This window comes from Schistocerca americana, chromosome X (genome assembly GCF_021461395.2).
Source record: "Schistocerca americana isolate TAMUIC-IGC-003095 chromosome X, iqSchAmer2.1, whole genome shotgun sequence".
Lineage (NCBI taxonomy): Eukaryota > Metazoa > Arthropoda > Insecta > Orthoptera > Acrididae > Schistocerca > Schistocerca americana.
In genome coordinates this window covers 792,708,635-792,726,149 of record NC_060130.1, presented here as the reverse complement: position 1 = coordinate 792,726,149, position 17,515 = coordinate 792,708,635, and the positions used below count along the sequence as shown (strand labels likewise).

General features: G+C 35.4%; 1 protein-coding gene across 1 annotated transcript in view; it reads right to left on the bottom strand.

The window, feature by feature from the left end:
* Positions 1-13,862: 13,862 nt before the first annotated feature.
* Positions 13,863-17,515, bottom strand: part of LOC124555420 (metalloendopeptidase OMA1, mitochondrial-like) — a 100,941-nt gene continuing 97,288 nt past the window's right edge. The window contains exon 8 of the mRNA XM_047129325.1: positions 13,863-16,165. Coding sequence (XP_046985281.1) covers positions 16,097-16,165 — 69 coding nt within the window. The 3' untranslated portion in view covers positions 13,863-16,096. The remainder of the gene's footprint in view (positions 16,166-17,515) is intronic.

The following is a 17,515-nucleotide window of genomic DNA, read 5'->3' as shown; positions in this document are numbered from 1 at the left end:
AGTTTCCAAGCAGAAACTAAAGGCAAATGGAGGAACTTATATATACGTGAAAGATATTGAAGGAATTCCTCATATTTTGTATAAATGTTTTGTACAGAGGAATACATAGAATTATTATGGGCTGAACTACTCTATTTCATCACTTTGTAATATATTTATTTTTCCGTAATGGATGAAGGAACACTAGGACTGTCATGTATTCCTGTGGAAGGAATTGCAGCACCCAATCACTATTTCTCATAACAAATTTATTTTATTATCCTTTACCAGTTTTGGGTGTTCTCAGACCCACCTAACATAAATCAAATACTAGGTCTAATATTTGTTATTACCACACACATTTTCTTCTACCTTTTCTAAGTGTAAAAACAGAAATATGGGCACAATGGACTGTTAACACAGACTTCATGTCTTTTAAATATGAGTGTGCAGCACAAAAGACAAATGTAAAGAACAAAGATTATACCTATTACTGTGCACCTTCCATGTATGTGTGTGCAAACACCCAAAACTGATAAAGGTCAGTAAAATACATTTTTTAACATAAATAGTGACTGGTTGTTGCAATTCCTTCAGCAGTAACATTTGTTAGACCTATAACATATATCCTAAGACTTCAGTTGCAACCTTTATGATAACACATCTATGATACTTGAAAAAATAGTCTGTATACCTAATGCACTCATTTAATCTGAACTTAAGCATAATGTTTTTCACCAAAATAATATCACATGTAAACTTGATATTTACTACTGTTGGTCTCAAGTATATTCTCATACCACCAGCAGTCTCAACAAAAGAGAAAATTTAACTGCTCTCTGAACGTAATTAATGCAGGTATGTTGGAAAATATGTTCCTTATTATACCTACAATATTGCCTCAGTCTGAACTGTCATCAGCAAACTTAACTCCAGACTGCAGACAGTATAATTACAACAATATTTTTGATTTCATTTGTATTTTTGTAAAAAGAGAAAAATTAAATAATTGGTTTAAACATTAGTCTGTAGATAAAATATTTGACATTTTCATATAGACCTCCCAAGATCTATTTGCCTACACTGCATTTCACAGGAAAGAGCCAAACACAAAACTAAAACTGTTCAAATTTCAAATAGTGCTAGAACACCTAATTTATAAAAAAAGTCACGAAATTACCCAAGAAAGCTGACTATAACATGCTAATTCAATATAATACAATAAATGTGAACCTGTGGAGAATATTCCAAACACCTTAAAAAAAAAAAAAAAAAAAAAAAAAAAAAAAAAAAAAAAAAAAAAAAAAAAAAAAACGAACACTAAGCTTCAGAGAATAAATCTCTCTAGATTCTGAAAATGAAAATACTAACAATGGCTACGATGTTGCTATTAATTTTTTTTAAAAATCAGTTAATGCAAATAAACTCAAGTGAAAAAATGAGAGTATACCTACAGTATGCCTTGATGATATAGTAATTAGTATAAAAATTGATATGTAAATGAACTAAGAAAATGAAACCTGCCAGAGACTGTGTTCAGAATTTTTCCCTATTCTTTTCCCTCAAATGTTCATTTTATTAGTGAGCTTCTGTCTGATATTATCAATGTCTAATTTGATAACAGAATATATCCTGCTCCATTAAACATAGCAAGTCATTGTCATATGTCTCTACAAAAAATGTAAAAGCACTATCATTGCTAATTACTGACCTACAGGTGGGAAGAAGTCTGTTGAAATTGTTAATTATATCAAGTATGGTCAGATTGTTTACTCCCAGACATACAAGCATTATAAGATCTAAGGACAAATAAACAATGAAAGTGAATTTAATTTAATAATCTACACAAAGACCTGTGTGTAATCTACATAAAGACCTGTGTAGTATGAAACCAATGGCATCATAAATATCGTTAATCTTTTTATAACAAAATTTAACAGTCTGCATAGAGTCTGAACTCAAAGAAATTAACTGCTACCAAGCAAAATATGCAAGAAACAAATATAAAAATGTTGAAACAAAAAAATGTACACCGCAGTAAATCTCACAGTTACCTTCTCCAAGAAAATAAATAAAAATATGACACTATCAATAAAAAGTAGTACAAATAACAACGCAGCTGCATATATCGCACACCTCACTAAAAATTGCAAATTTGTTGAGGGACTAGAGAACCAGATTTTCATTCCATACAAAAGTTAGCTACCTTTGAGCACAACTTAAAATGATTACTAACAACACATAGCATAAACAAAAATTTATAAATCTGATAACCCATAATGAGTCTGTTGCAAGACTTCTCAAAGAAAATATTGAAGTTGAATTACCAACTTCTTAAAATTTTACATATTTCCATGAACAGTGTGTCTACCTACAATAAGTGTACATTAATATAAGTAGTATTATCTACACTAAATACATAATGATGCACACCTAATTCTACAGCTTTTAAGTTTTTTGATCTTAAGTGCTTTCAATATAAATACCTCTGTTTTTGTGTGATGTACATCAATGTTTCATGTATGTATGGGCCACAGAGTGTCATTTCCATGCATAAAAAGTAATTAATATAAGCCTGTTCCCTTATCTTTAACAGTAATCAGCGTAGGGGGTATCACTTAGTCTGTGTTTCTGAACTATTACACCATCAAATAACATTACACAATCAAAGATAGCTGAAAAACATGAAAGGAAACACACTTAACAATTATTAGGTAAGATTTATTACAATTACAATTACAGCCACCTAACAATAAGGCCACATTCATCAAATGTATAGCACCAATCACAAAAAGAAACACAGAATAGTAACAGATGCTGCTAAAAATTTTTATACACCTAAAGATACAGACGTATTTTTCAGTCCATCCTTCACCCCCCCCCTCCCCCCCCCCCCCCCACACACACACACAGGACAGGATTAAAGTATTTCTGTAATTTTTATAAAATACAGGATATGGAATCACTTCACATACATGGGGAACCTGAATTCATGGGATAAAATTTCAGAGTTTTTTAGGAATGTTTTTGGAGTATTTTCGGAATATTTTCTGAGTATTTTGGTATTTATTTATTTAGCATTTTGTGCTCTTCGATAATGCCAATTACACTGTTGTAAGCAAAGAAATTATACACAATCAGTTAAATAAACAAAAGGAAAAAAATCAAAGATCAATGGCCAGGTTTCTCAACCGCTCAACTGCTTTAGAACCAACTTGGTGTAGTTTGTAAAGAGATCTGGCAAAAGCACATATTGGGCAGTGCAAAACAATATGTGGCACTATCTGCACCATCTCATTGCTTTCACAGGAGTCTTGCTATTCCCAGCTATAGAGTGTAGCAGCTGTCCCATATCTGATTTAACTCAGTTTGCGCCAGGTAGCATGAGGAAGATTGAAACCCTGGAGTTGCATTTTCACCACACAAGACGTCAACCAGGGGTGAAGATTACTCCAGTTTCCAAGCAGTCACAGGATTGAAACCACTGGCTAAACATAACAGTTCTCCTGGCTGGTTGGTGGCATTTCAATAAGATTTTAGAACATAAAGAAAGGAAGATTGGGCTTAACGTCCTGTCAAACTTGAGGTTGTTAGAGATGGAACACAAGCTCGGATTGTGTAAACAATGTAGAAGGAAATTGGCTGTGCCCTTTAAAAGGAATCATCCTGGCATTTACTTGGAGTGATTTAGGGGAACCACAGAAAACCTAAATCTGGATGGCCGAATGCGGGTTTGGACCACCATTGTCCTGAATGAGAATCGAATGTGCTAACCACTGCGCCACCTTGCTCAGTTTTTAGAACCTTGTTGAATGATATATACAGTTTATGAGAAAATATATCATCTTATGTATTCTTGTCCATAACCAAGAAAGAGCAAGCCGTCTTTTTACATGAGGCAGGGTGGTGCTGCTTATCACTGAACAGTAGTAAGCATAGGCATACCAGATACCACACACATAACCTGTCATAGCTTAACATTGACTAGATGGCTATGGGAACAGTTGAGCCATACAGCTGAACAGTACTCGGCCGATGAATAAACTAATGGCAGTACCACTGGTCTCAAAGTGTTTGCATCAGTTCCCCATGAAGATAAAGTTAGCTTTTCCAATAAATTATTGCAGCTCTTCAGTTTTGCAGCTGTTTCCCATCTAACAAATTTATCTTAGAACTCTTCCATTTGGTCTATGATTGCATAGAAAAACAACAGTATCAGAAATTGAGTCCACCTTGACACAAAACACCTCATTATTTGTTTACTTGTTAATTTCTCAAACTAGTTTTGGCGACAAATGACACCATCGTCAGTGGCTTTTATTAAATCTAAAACATGCAGAAAATAGCATATTATACCAATACAGTGACACATTATTACTTTTTTTACTGCTCGTTTTTTGAAATATGGTTATCTATGGATACTTTCATACTACATTATTTACTGTATGTTATGGCATGTTTTTGAGAATTATTGTCTCAGTTTCTGACATATTTTCTGTGCTTTTTTCTGTTGCCATTTTTTCTGAGCAAACAACATGTCATATGCAACTCTGTGAGTGGCTGTTAGTAAACAGAAACTAATAGGTTAACTTAGTATGTCAGCAACATACACTTGGGATTACAGTAATGTTGTGGAATCCAGTTTTTGGTGTGTACTGGGCTGTTATTTAGTTATTTGTGTACTCATGTTTGTTGGACGGCGTGTAGCTGATTATATACACAGAAAAACAAAACTTTTGCACTTTGCCTATGATCAGGAACATTGCGCCATCTTGCTGTTCACAAGTGTCACGAGAGGTGTATTGCATGTTGCGAGAAGTCTATGAAAACTGTAGTGGGAATTGCGATGACTTCTGTTCCTTATTTATGTCTGTGTGTGTGTGTGTGTGTGTGTGTGTGTGTGTGTGTGTGTGTGATGGGGAAGTGGTTCTTTTACGTGTGTGTGCTTTCTGATCTGTGTCCTTGGTCAGTTCTCTCAGAGCGGTAAAGAGTGTGTTGTTGCAAAGTGTTGTGTTTTTGTTAATTACATTTTTCCCTTCCACTATAGCCTTCAGTCTGTAGTAATTTTCTTCTATTGTCAGTTGTTGCTGTTTTACAGAATGTGTAGGTCATTTTTGATATTAGGTTATGGTTTTTGTTCATTAAATGTCTGCAAAAGTTGAATGTGTGCTGTCACTCTTTAGAGCTCTCATGTACTCTGTGTACCTCGTTCAGAAGCTTCTGCTCGTTTGCCCTATGAATTGGGCCTAACATGAGTTGCATGTGAGTTGATATATTTGTCTGAGGTTTTTTCTGACTGGTCTTAGCCTTTTCTTAACTATATTGTTTGTTCTGGATGTTATTGGGATCCCTTGCTTTTCCAAGATGTTTCCAATTCTATGTGATATATTGTTATTGTAAGTTAATGTGTACCATCTGTCTCTTTTTCCTGGTGTGTTGTGGTCTGCTGTGTTATCTGTGTGTACTGCCTCTGGCTTTTCAGATTCTTTGGTTGTGCTCTTGAGTAGCTGGCCGCTATTTTTGTGTTTCATTTTTACCTTGTTGTTGAGTTTGTTTATTATTTCTGTTTTGTAGTCATTTTCAATAGCAATTTGTTGGATTATATTAAGTTCCTGTGTGTAGTTTTCTGGTTTAAGAGGTGTTCTGTTTATCCTGTGGAGCACATGTGTGACACTGGTACTGTGGATAACAGTGCTTGTGGATGTGGGTTTTCTGTGGATGGAGAATTTATGTTGGTGGTTGTTTCTTGTCCAAGAAATTTAGTTCCTTGTTTTTTTCTATTTCCATTGTGAAGTGGATTTGTAGGTATACTGTTTTGATGTTGCTGTGTAGCTCTTCTAACCTGTTATGTTTTTCATCTACAAGACAGATTATGTCATCCACATATCGGTACCAGTAGATTATTTTGTACCCCCATTGTTTTACAATGTTATTGAATATCGTGTTCTCTATATGGTCCAAGAAAATGTTGGCTAAAGTTCCACTGATGGAGGATCAAATGGGTAGCCCCTTTTGTTTCAAATAGATGTTGTTATTGAAAGTGAAATAGTTTTGTTCTATGATTAGCCTAAGAATACATGAGACTTTATTTATTTGTATGTCTGTAATTCTTGAATTTTAGCTGTTGTTCTATGGGTATGTTTGTGTACACGTATGTAAAAGTTAAAGCATTATCTCTCGAAATGTTATGTGAAATTGCAGCTGTTAGGTTAACAGATTAAAATTTAATAGTTGTAGCTTTGTACTCAACTAAGACTGGAGGCAATTCAACAGATGATTTTGTTAACAAGTTCGTGCCTTTATGTGAGACAGCCTGTAAGTATAAGTGTAGGATACTAATCTGTGGAGATTTCAATTTGAATTTTCAGTTGTCCACTATCTATAACTCATATGTAAATAATTTATTAAATTCTTTTGGTCTTTATATTACAACCACTGAAATAACAAGACCACATTATAAAGGTACTGTTACCTGTATTGACAATATAGTTGTATCAAATGAGTTAATGCATCTCAAGTCAGAGGTTATTAAGAGCTGGGTATCTGACCACTGGCCACTACTTCTTAGAACAGATATAACAAGAAATTGTAACACTGACTCAGTGCACATGGCAGGAAAGAAAGTATGTGTGGTCAATTATGATAATCTAAATATGTTTAAGTCTCATATTGATAAAAGTAATTGGTTGCAGGTTTATCGAGAACATGCAATAAATAGAAAGGTGGAAGAACTCATATCTACTCTTTCTGTATATGCTAAGATGTCCTTTCCCATTAAGTTAATAAATAATAAAAAGACACTTAGAGTAAATAAGGTCAAGGATGAAAAGGTGTTGAAGATCAAGAGGGAGTGTGATCAATATTATGACTGGTACAGAAGTATAGGTTCTCAAGTATTTAAAGATATGCTCACAGTGAAAAAGAAAAGATTAAGACAGGCCTTAAACGAAGCTAGGTGTAAAAAAAATGAAGATATAATACTAACATCTGAAAATAAGACACGTGCAATGTGGAACATCATTGACAGTCAGTGCAACAGGAAAATGACTTCACAGGCTGAAAGCAGTAATCTGAATGCCACACAGTTAAGTACATTCTTCACTGAGTAGGTGCAAGAAATAATAAAGGTGATTGGCACTTCCAATATAGTCACTGACCATAAATACTACCTGAGAAACACCACAAAGCCTGAAAGTACATTTAGCTTTAAACTGGTCAAGGTACAGGATGTTACTAATATACTGAGGAGAATGAAGAACAGTTTAAGTAATGACATTTATGGTTTAAGTTCAGCCATGTTAAAGTGTGATTCAGTTCAACTGCCAGAATTGATAACACATGTAGTAAATACATGTATTTTGGAGGCTCAGTTCCCAAAGGCACTTAAGTTTGTTAAAGTCACTCCAATACACAAAAAAGGCAGCCTCTCAAGTAGTGATAATTTTAGGCCTGTTTCAATTGTGCCAATCTTGTCTAAAGTGATAGAAGCTATATTAAATAATCAAATAGTAAAACACTTTGAAGAAAACAAAATCTTCACTGATAGTCAATTTGGCTTCAGATCAGGGTTAGGAACTGTTAAATCTGCCTTATCACTTTTAACACAGTGTGTGAAGCAACTAGAAAGCAAGCTAGTGGTTCAGAATAAACACTTTGATTTATCAAAAGCTTTTGACACTGTGTCTCATGAAATCTTATTGAACAAACTGCAATTCTATAGCTTTACAGCAAGTGCTCTGGAATTGATAAAATCTTATGTAAGTAATAGAGTGCAGAAGGTGGTTTTTAATGGTGCAGAATCAGATTACTCACCTGTGGGCATGGGTGTACCACAAGGTTCTGTACTTGGCCCAATTCTATTTATTATTTATATAAATGACTTATCATGTAACATAGTTGGGCCGTCAACTAGGACTTACTTATTTGCAGATGATCTTGCAGTCTGTATAACTGCAGAAACAGCACAGAAGGTGAAATAAGAAGCAGACCAGTGCACTGTCAAAGTTGAAAATTGGTGTACAGCTAATTCCCTTTGTGTCAACCGGAAGAAAAAAAACAAAACAAAAAAACAAAAAAAAAAAACAAAAAAATACAAGACCTGTATGAATCATGGAATAATAACACTGAACTTGAGCAGAGCTCAAATGCTGTTAATTTCCTTGGAATCTCAATTGATTCAAAATTATCCTGGGGTAGCCATATAGAAAAAGTGGGAAGCAGCATTAGCAAAGGAATATTTGCTCTAAGGAAGCTGTGTCTTTGTCTAAATGTGCCAGTACTTAAAGTGGTTTATTTTGCTTTAATACAGTGTCACATTTCCTATGGTACAATACTGTGGGGACATCAAAGCAAGGCAGCTAATGTCTTCAAACTACAAAAGAAGGCAATAAGATTGATATGTAGCTTGGCACCCAGAGCTCACTGTAGGCCAAGCTTTAAAAAATTACAGATTATGACCCTGCCATCAATATTTATACTACAGTGTGTGCAATGCATATTAAGGAAAACTATCCGAGTTATCAACAGTATGACATGTGACATAATTATAACACAAGAAACAAGCAGGACCTAGTTTCTTTCCGATGTAACTATAAAAAAAACAAAGAAGTGCTTCTTATACAAGTCCATAAAATTTTTTAATGCCATACCCCAACATATCAGGGATCTTCCAACTCAAAAAAAAAAAAGGTAAAAGAATTTCTTCTTGAGCTCAGCATTTATGAAACTGATGAATTTTTAAGGGAGGCAAAGAATATGGTATGACTACCCTTTGTGATCATTTTTTATATGCTTATATATAGTAATTTGCTAAATTTACTAGGCAATATCAATTTGTACCAGAAGTTTCTCTGTTTTGTTTTTGTGTGAAGGTACCATAATTATTTGTGTAATATTTATATTGAGTAATATTTTTCTTGTTTTTGTAATTATTTGTGTAACATTTATACTAGGTAATATTGACTTTTGTAATGCCTCAGATGATCTCTGAGGTCTCTACAACAATAAAAAATCAATCAATCAATCAATCAATATCAACAGGTACCAGTTTTGCTGTTGGGGGGGGGGGGGATGTTCACATTCTTAATTTTCTCAATTATGTCTCCTATGTTTTTGTGGCTTCTGTTGTTGGTGTATGTGTATGTTTTCCACAGAAATGTGGGCATTTGTGTCTCCCTAGTAAGTAAAATGGGGCTTTTCTAAAGTCCATTACTGGCCTGCCCAGGATGAGAAGTTTGTGGACCTTTTGCAGGCTTGTTAAGAGTGGAGCTTTAGGGTTCTTTTGTATCATTCTATTTCTCTGGTTCTGTGTCAAGGTGTGTTTGATGCTTTTTAAGAGTGTCCTTACGTTTGTTTGGTATCTTTGTGTTAGGACACTGGTTAGCATGCTTATTTCATTCTCTGCCAGAAATTCATCTGTTTTCTCAATTTATTCTGCATCTGTTATTATGACCAAAGCATTCTCTTGGTCTGCCTTGGGTTGAGAGCATTGTGTTGTTTTAGTTTTGTGTGTATATTGTTTATAGTTTTCTCATCAAATGTGTTTTTTATTTTTTTATTTGTGTTTATGGATGGTTTGTTCTTTCTGATGATTTGTTTCATTTCCTCCATCACTAGTTCTCTCGTTAGGCCTGGGATGTTGAGACTGAATAAATCATATGACAACATGAAGATCCCACTAATATCAAAAATGATCTACACATTCTGTAAAACAGCAACAGTCTATACCAACAACTAACAATAGAAGAAAATTACTACACACAGAAGGCTATAGTGGAAGGGAAAAATGTAATAAACAAAAACACAACACTTTGCAACAACACACTCTTTACCGCTCTGAGAGAACTGACCAAGGACACAGATCAGAAAGCACACACACGCAAAAGAACTACTTCCCCATCACAAACAGAGACATAAATAAGGAACAGAAGTCATCGCAATTCCCACTACAGTTTTCACAGATTTCTTGCAACATGCAATACACCTCTTGTGACACTCGTGAACAGCAATATGGCGTAATGTTCCTGATCATAAGCAAAGTGCAAAAGTTTTGTTTTCTGTGTATAGAATCAGCTACATGCTGTCCAATGAACATGAGTACACAAATAAGTAAGTAACAGCCCAGTACAACCAAAAAACTGGATTCCACAACACTACTGCAACCCCAAGTGTATTTTGCTGACATACTAAGTTCACATTTTGCGTTCTGTTTACTAACAGCCACTCACAAAGTTGCAGATGAAATGATGTTTGCTGAGAAAAAAATGGCAACAGAAAAAAGCACAGAAAAATGTCAGAAGCAGCAACAATAATTCTCAAAAACATGCCATAACATACAATAAATAAGGTAGTATGAAAGTAGCCATAGAAAACTATATTTCAAAAACCAAACAGTAATAAAATGTGACAATGTGTCACTGTGTTTGTATAACTATGCTATTTTCGACATGTTTAGATTTAAAAAAAAATGCTGATGATAGTGTTATTTGTCGCCGAAACTAGTTTGGGAAATAAACAAGTAAATGAATAACAAGGTGTTTTACATCAAGGTGGACTCTATTTCTGATATTTTTGTTTTCCATCTATTCAATGTGACACCCATGTACTTTGGATTGTTTTTGTATTGTAATACACTGTCACTGAATATTAGCTGCAGACAGTTTGCATACTTGTTGCTCAGATGAAATCCTGCAACTTCCATCTTCAATCGGTTAGGGTTTATCTTCCACCTTCTGAAATACTCATATAACAACACGTGTCCTTTGTCACTATGTCTTCTGCCTCTGGGAGACGGGTTAGTTGGATCACTAGACAGATGTCATCAGCACATACAAATATGTAAGAGACAGTTTCTGGTAGGTTGTGGTATAGGGACTGAACACTGTAGGGGAGAGAACAATTACAGAGGAGGGAACAGCCATGCGGCACCTCATTTTTCTGTTTGTGGAATTTGTTGTACATGTTTTTGGAGTAAACTTAAGACAGTGATCAGATGGAGCTATATTGCTTTCCTGGACTTCATGGTTTTGACAATCACTGCTCTTCAAATAGTCCTTGTCAGGGCTATCAATTTCATATAGGTATACTTGGCTCTCAACCAAGTGTCTGCCAACATTAAAGACATAAGAAGAGCTAAGAGCCATTATTTACTGAAGATTCTTCAAGACCATTCTGTCAATGTATGGGTTTTAAAAGAACCATACACCAATGATGATAAACAGTCTTTTGGTATAAGGGACCCATGCTCTCCAGTGGCTTGTTACAGAATAAATAATTGTGTCCCATTTAACTTCTTGCTCTTGCTTGTTGTTGTATCTGTATTGCATTGAAAATATCTGCAAAACAGTGCAAATGTTGACAGTATGCACTCTGTAGCTTGATTGGAAACAAACTTGCTCTATACACCCACAGTAACTGATGTTAATAAGAGTAACATCCACTTTACTATCCACCCTCAATCGTTTGCTCGGTTCTGGGTCAAGTTTGCTTTCTGGCAGTGTTAGTTGTATGTTAACAGTGCCACATAGCAACAGATAGGTTTACTGATGAAGAGTTGGCCAACATGCACCTCATGTCTGGGTTCATTGAGTGCAGCAGAAGAGACGCACAATGATAATATGCTGCGCTGTTCCCACAGTGACAGGAATCATATTACAGTAGTTTTGTCTCTATACATAGGCACCTACAAGAAATCAGATCCTTCACTGCTGTGAAGATATTTTCACAGAAACAAAGATAATTAGAGTAAAAAACAAAATAAATTATAATTACATTATTACTCAGTACCAAACCACCAGAGACTCAAAACCCCTGAACAACTACGAAATTTTGTTGGGAGAGTTTGGGCTCCCCCTGCTAAGCCCCCTTGTAGTTCTGTTGAGATCCCAACAGACAGTTTATGTATTACATTTGGTTGTAAAATTATTAAATACACAACAATTTCTGGGGGAATATATCAACACTCAGTGAAGGAACTGTACACAAAAAATTAGAGGACTATATTTTTTGAGCAATGTATTTTATTGCTACCCCATTTTTCTACATTGTGGCCAATGGTATAGTCATAAGTATATAATTGTATCATGACTTTCACATTCTCAATACATTTAATACACATTTTAAAAACACTTAGTTTAAGACTGAACATGTTTGTTAATGATAATCACAAAAACTTTATCACAGATTAAGCCAATTCTGATACATAATTTTAAGCACTGAATATACAAAACTATGTGATAAATAGTTCACACTTATATAGAACTATAAAAATTTCCCAAAAAAGGCCAACCACATAAGGTAACATACTAAACATGACAGTTAACAAATTACTTCACACTGATTATTTCTGACAGAATGCAAAAATGCATTTCAATGTTTGGGGACATTTGTGTATATAAAAGTGGCATTTATACAGCAGAAACACCTTCTAATAAGAGAAGAATGAAACATCAAAGAGTGTGAAAGAAAGGAACTGAATATTTTTCACACAGTTTTACTGTAAGTACTACCAGTTTGATGGTAAAAGCTAATATTTTCACATTTATTTTCATAATATAGACACATTCTGATACTACAAAGGCATGGAAAGCCAAACTCAAAATTAGTACCAACATGAGGTTGAAATTTGACATATTAGTCATTAAGGGTGTAGTTTTTAACCAGTCTTCTGTAACTCTGTACATCTCATTTCAGGTTACACCTCAAGCATTGTTAACAAAATGGAACAAGTATCAAATATTACTTTACTTCTCCAAACCCACGCACACAAATATACGCAGGTATCACAGGATGGACCCATAAACACAAATTATGCAACAGTCCCTTCATGAGTAACAAACATGCACTTTTTCAAATGCGCTCATGTTTTAGTTTTATAAGAGTGGATAGGTTATGGGATAGTTGCAGAATCACTGGAGAGAAAAAAGTTTTTCTCTGATTTGATCTGATGCAAGTGAATTTAATATTGGGCTTCTGGGCATTCAGCCACATCGTTTCCATTTTATGCACAATATTTTGATGACAGACCCAGCATAAAGGCTGGGATGGTCACTTAAATATTGCACAAAAATGGAAATAACAGTTCATATGAACAGAAGAAAGCTCACTATTAATCACTCAACCTGAGAAAATCTCAGAAATCACAAGCAAGTTTACTTCTAATAGCCACATTTATATTCCAAATCAAAAGAGAGCTTCCAGACATTAATTTTAAGTTCTGACAGATGTACTGGCCCCAATGCCATGCTCTATTTTTCTGTTGGACTCCCTATTACACTCAGAATCCAACTCAAGTTTTTCACAATGAGAAATTACAACTTGGGTGCACTACATACAGCTAACTACGAGGGGCGTTCAGAAAGTAAGCTCCGATCGGTCGCGAAATGGAAACGACTATGAAAATCCGATAAAGCTTTGCACAGATGTGTTGGGTAGTGTCTCTAGTATAGCCCCAGTTAGCATCATGTCGCTCTTCTCATTTCTGAGCTCGCAGTGAGTGCGTAAAGATGTCTAGAAAATAGTTTCTGTCGCCAAGTACGAGGGCCTGGTGAGAAATTTCGCCTGAAGCTATGCAGCTAACATTACATAACTGTCGTGCTGTTTCTTCTTCAAGACAATTCTCAGCCGCATTCTGCAGGGGAAATGAAGATGCTCCTGCATCGTTTTCAAATGGAAATGTTAGATTACCCACAATACAGTCCGCAATTGTCTCCCCCTGCATTTCATCTCTGGTCACATGAACCGCTGTCTTTGAAGACAACATTTTGACACAGACAACGAGGTGTAGGCCAGCGTGGAGAATTGGCGGAAAGCACTGGCGGCTGCCTTCTATGATGAGGCTATTGAAAAGTTGGTACAACGCTATGACAAAAGTCTAAGTCAGAACGGCGACTACGTGGAGAAGTAGCTGAAAGGTGTAGCTAATTGTTAGAAGTAAAACATTTCTGATGTTCACTGTGGTTTCAATTTGGCAATCAATCGGAGCTTACTTTCTGAACAGGCCTCGTACATTGTGTCAGTATCCATTTGTAACAAAATGGAGGCAGTTAAAGAAATGTCAACACAGACCACGAGAGAAAAGATATAATAAATGCAGGTGTAGAAGAAACATATAAGTAACAGTGGAAATAGTGACATTACAAATTTCATTTCAATTTCCACACTCCTAGTGGAACTACTACAGTACATAAAAATAATCCAATAGGTAATATCATTACAGATACAGCTAAACCACCAGAATGAGTTACATATTTAATAAAACAAACATTGCAGTGAACTGGGAAATGGGATATCAGCTTGACCGATACATCCAAGAGAAGGCAAGATGACCAAATTAAATCAGTAATGTATTTTTGAGAAGCATTTTTTTTTTCAGACCATCAAATGTGGAAGACTAAAAAAAAATCTTAAGAACCAATACTCAGTGTTCAGTTCATGAATGATTGGAAGAAGTATAGTTATTTATGCATTCCTACATGATCATTAAATTCCCAAATACAATACAGTTTCAGGGCTGCAGTAAAGTGCCTATATGAAGCTGCTGAAGTTCCCATGAAAGAGGCTCTCACAACACTCACAATGTGAGCACTTTGAAAACAGAGAGTGATCATTGAAATAAGACAACAGGTCCACTTTCGTATCTATGAATGGGCAGAAATGATAGTATCATATTCACAAGGCTGTACCCTTCACTGTCACACTAACGAACACTGTTCATCAACAACTTCTGCATGACAAATTATCCATGTTACCTGACAATGTTACTCTTGCAGAAAAACAACAGATGTGGTTCATGCACAATGGGGCACCATCTCATTTTCTATCTTTAATCAAAACATTTAATGAGTGCTGGATTCATCAAAATGGTCTAGCAGTGTGGTGTCCCTGTTTACTTGAATGTTATGGCAAAGTGGACATTTAAAAACATTGTGTATGCCACACATTTCAACAACATGCACAATTTACAGGAGCCTGTTTCTTGTACATGTAATTAAATCTGATTATGGTGATGATTTTAAGACTGTCTGGGTGCATGACATGAGGCCATTGATGCCTACCAAATCTGAGTGCTTTCAGGTGTGTTTGCATGAGATCACGATTCTTTAATAAGTGCTAAAGGATATGAAAGAAAGGATGATCACACACACCTACTGGAGTGATGAGAAACTAATGGTTGTCCTGACAGAATGGCCCATACATTAACAAGTCTTTGTTTTCACAAATATGCTTGCAGGACTTTTGTTAGATTTTGACAAATATTATCTCCAGTATGAACATGGTACACATTTTAAACACCCTGTACCCAAAGTGTTAAATTTAAAAATGTAAATTCTGTCTTTCAGTCAAGAATAGACTGAAAAAAGAAATGGACTGCTTGCAGACATGCAATCAGGAAAAAATACAGAATGCTTTGACAACATTATGCTATTAAATTTCCACACAAGAAAATCCATAGCAGGAGTTGGACCACATAGGTTACATATTCATGCAAGTACACTAAGGGAAAATTGACAGCCAACAAGTCACTAAAAACTAGTGGCTATCACTATAAAATAATGGAAGCATCATTATTTTGTTGTTTTATAATTTCAAATTACAAATGCACACAAAAATGCAATATAAATTTAAACTGTTGGGATACAGGAAATTCTGTTTAGTATAGACATCAATGTGTTATAGACTACTATTACAAAGCATATGTTAAACACTCCTTTGCAAGATGCACTAACAATCGACAAAAGACAAGATCAATTTTATTTATTTTCTGAGAAAACACACACATCCTGATATCAAGTATAAAAGAATAAGATAGGTTTTAACATTCAGTCGACAAGGTCATCTTTAGAGGTGGAGCACAAGCTCCGATTGTAGAAAGATGGAGTGAAGGAAATCAGGAGAGTAACCTTTACAAAGGAACTACCTTGGCTTATCCTATTTGGGTAAACCATGGAATATTTAAGTCTACATGACTGGATGGGGATTTGAACCACTGTCCTCCCACACAGTTCCAGCGTCTTACCACTGTGCTACCTCATATGGTCCTGATCTCAAGTGTTACATGTCCATATATGACGAAACTCCTGTCACCAAGGAGTCTGCGCTGTTGAATCTTGCAACGTTATTAGAGTATTTTCCGTGAAATTTCAGTCTTAATAATAGTTCTTGGGTCAAGAGGTGAAAGAGCTGGACACTGAAAAGAATTAAAAATACAACATTTAAAAATAATTATGCAAAATAATAACAATACCAACAATAACAATAATAATAAATAGTGAAAAACATTAAAATATACAGGGTGGCCAAAATAAAAATAGGCACAGTAACACTGACAGAAATAACTTGCTGTCACATGTCTGAACCACTGGAATAAATATAGTTACTTATGACACTTCTACATGATCATTAAATTCCCAAAAGGAGATAGCTGAGAAAGCAGTAAGTGTAATATTCACTGTTTCTGCAATGTCATCTCAAGAAGAGATTGTTGCTGGTGCAAGGCTACGAAGCACAGCTGCTCTCACACCAACTGGGACTCTTGCAGTCTCTAATTATCTCTCTGTTGTTTAGATTATGTTGGTATGCAATGTAAAAATAGCTTTTCTGGTCAGTTTTATTTTCATCACCGTATACTAGTAACTATAATAAAGAAATATGTTCTCACATTGTCAACAAACAAAACCACAGCAAATGAATAAAACTGCTCTCATACTGTGCACATGTGAAAGGCACGAAAATTCTTTTTCCAAGACCTGCAAAGTACTTGATGGTATGTAAAGGCAGATTAAGAAATGAGGATCAGATTATTTAAGAATTGCATAAAAATTGTGACAAAAAGGAGACAGCTGAGAAAGCAGTACATACAATATTTACTGTTTCTGCAATGTTTGTTGCTGGTGCAAGACTATAAAGGTCAGCCACAGTTGGAAAGAGCACACGTGTGTTTCCAGTATGGGTATTCATCTCTGCAGTACAGTGCACACTATTCTGGAACTTCTTGACATTACAACTGTGTGCTGGATCAGAATACCTTTGCCCTTTTTCAGCAAAGTTCTTATTGGCTAAAGCTATGCAGGCAGATTCTCAGATGCTTAACAGCTTTCATTTGCTAATATCTTTCTCCTATGGTACAAATTCTGCATGAGGAGGAGATTAGTGTTTGAAGTCCTGTCAAAAACAAGGTCATTAGAGACAGAGCACAAGCAAGGATAAGGGAAGTATGGGGAAGGGAAACAGCCATTCACTTTCAAAGGAACCATCCCAACATTTGCCTGTGGCAATTTAGGGAAATCATGGAACACCTAAATCTGGATGACCAGACGTGGGTTTACACCTTCATCTTCCCCAATACAAGTCCAGTGTGCTAACCACTGAGCCACATTCCTCAGTAGATCCCACATCAGTTTTCCTGTATATCTTACTGGATTAGCACTCCCAAGCGAAAGGATTTTATGATTTTTGGTATAAATAGAATATAGATTCCAAGTTCATAATTACACTGGCACAATATACAATAATTCCAACACACTGAGGAACAATAGTC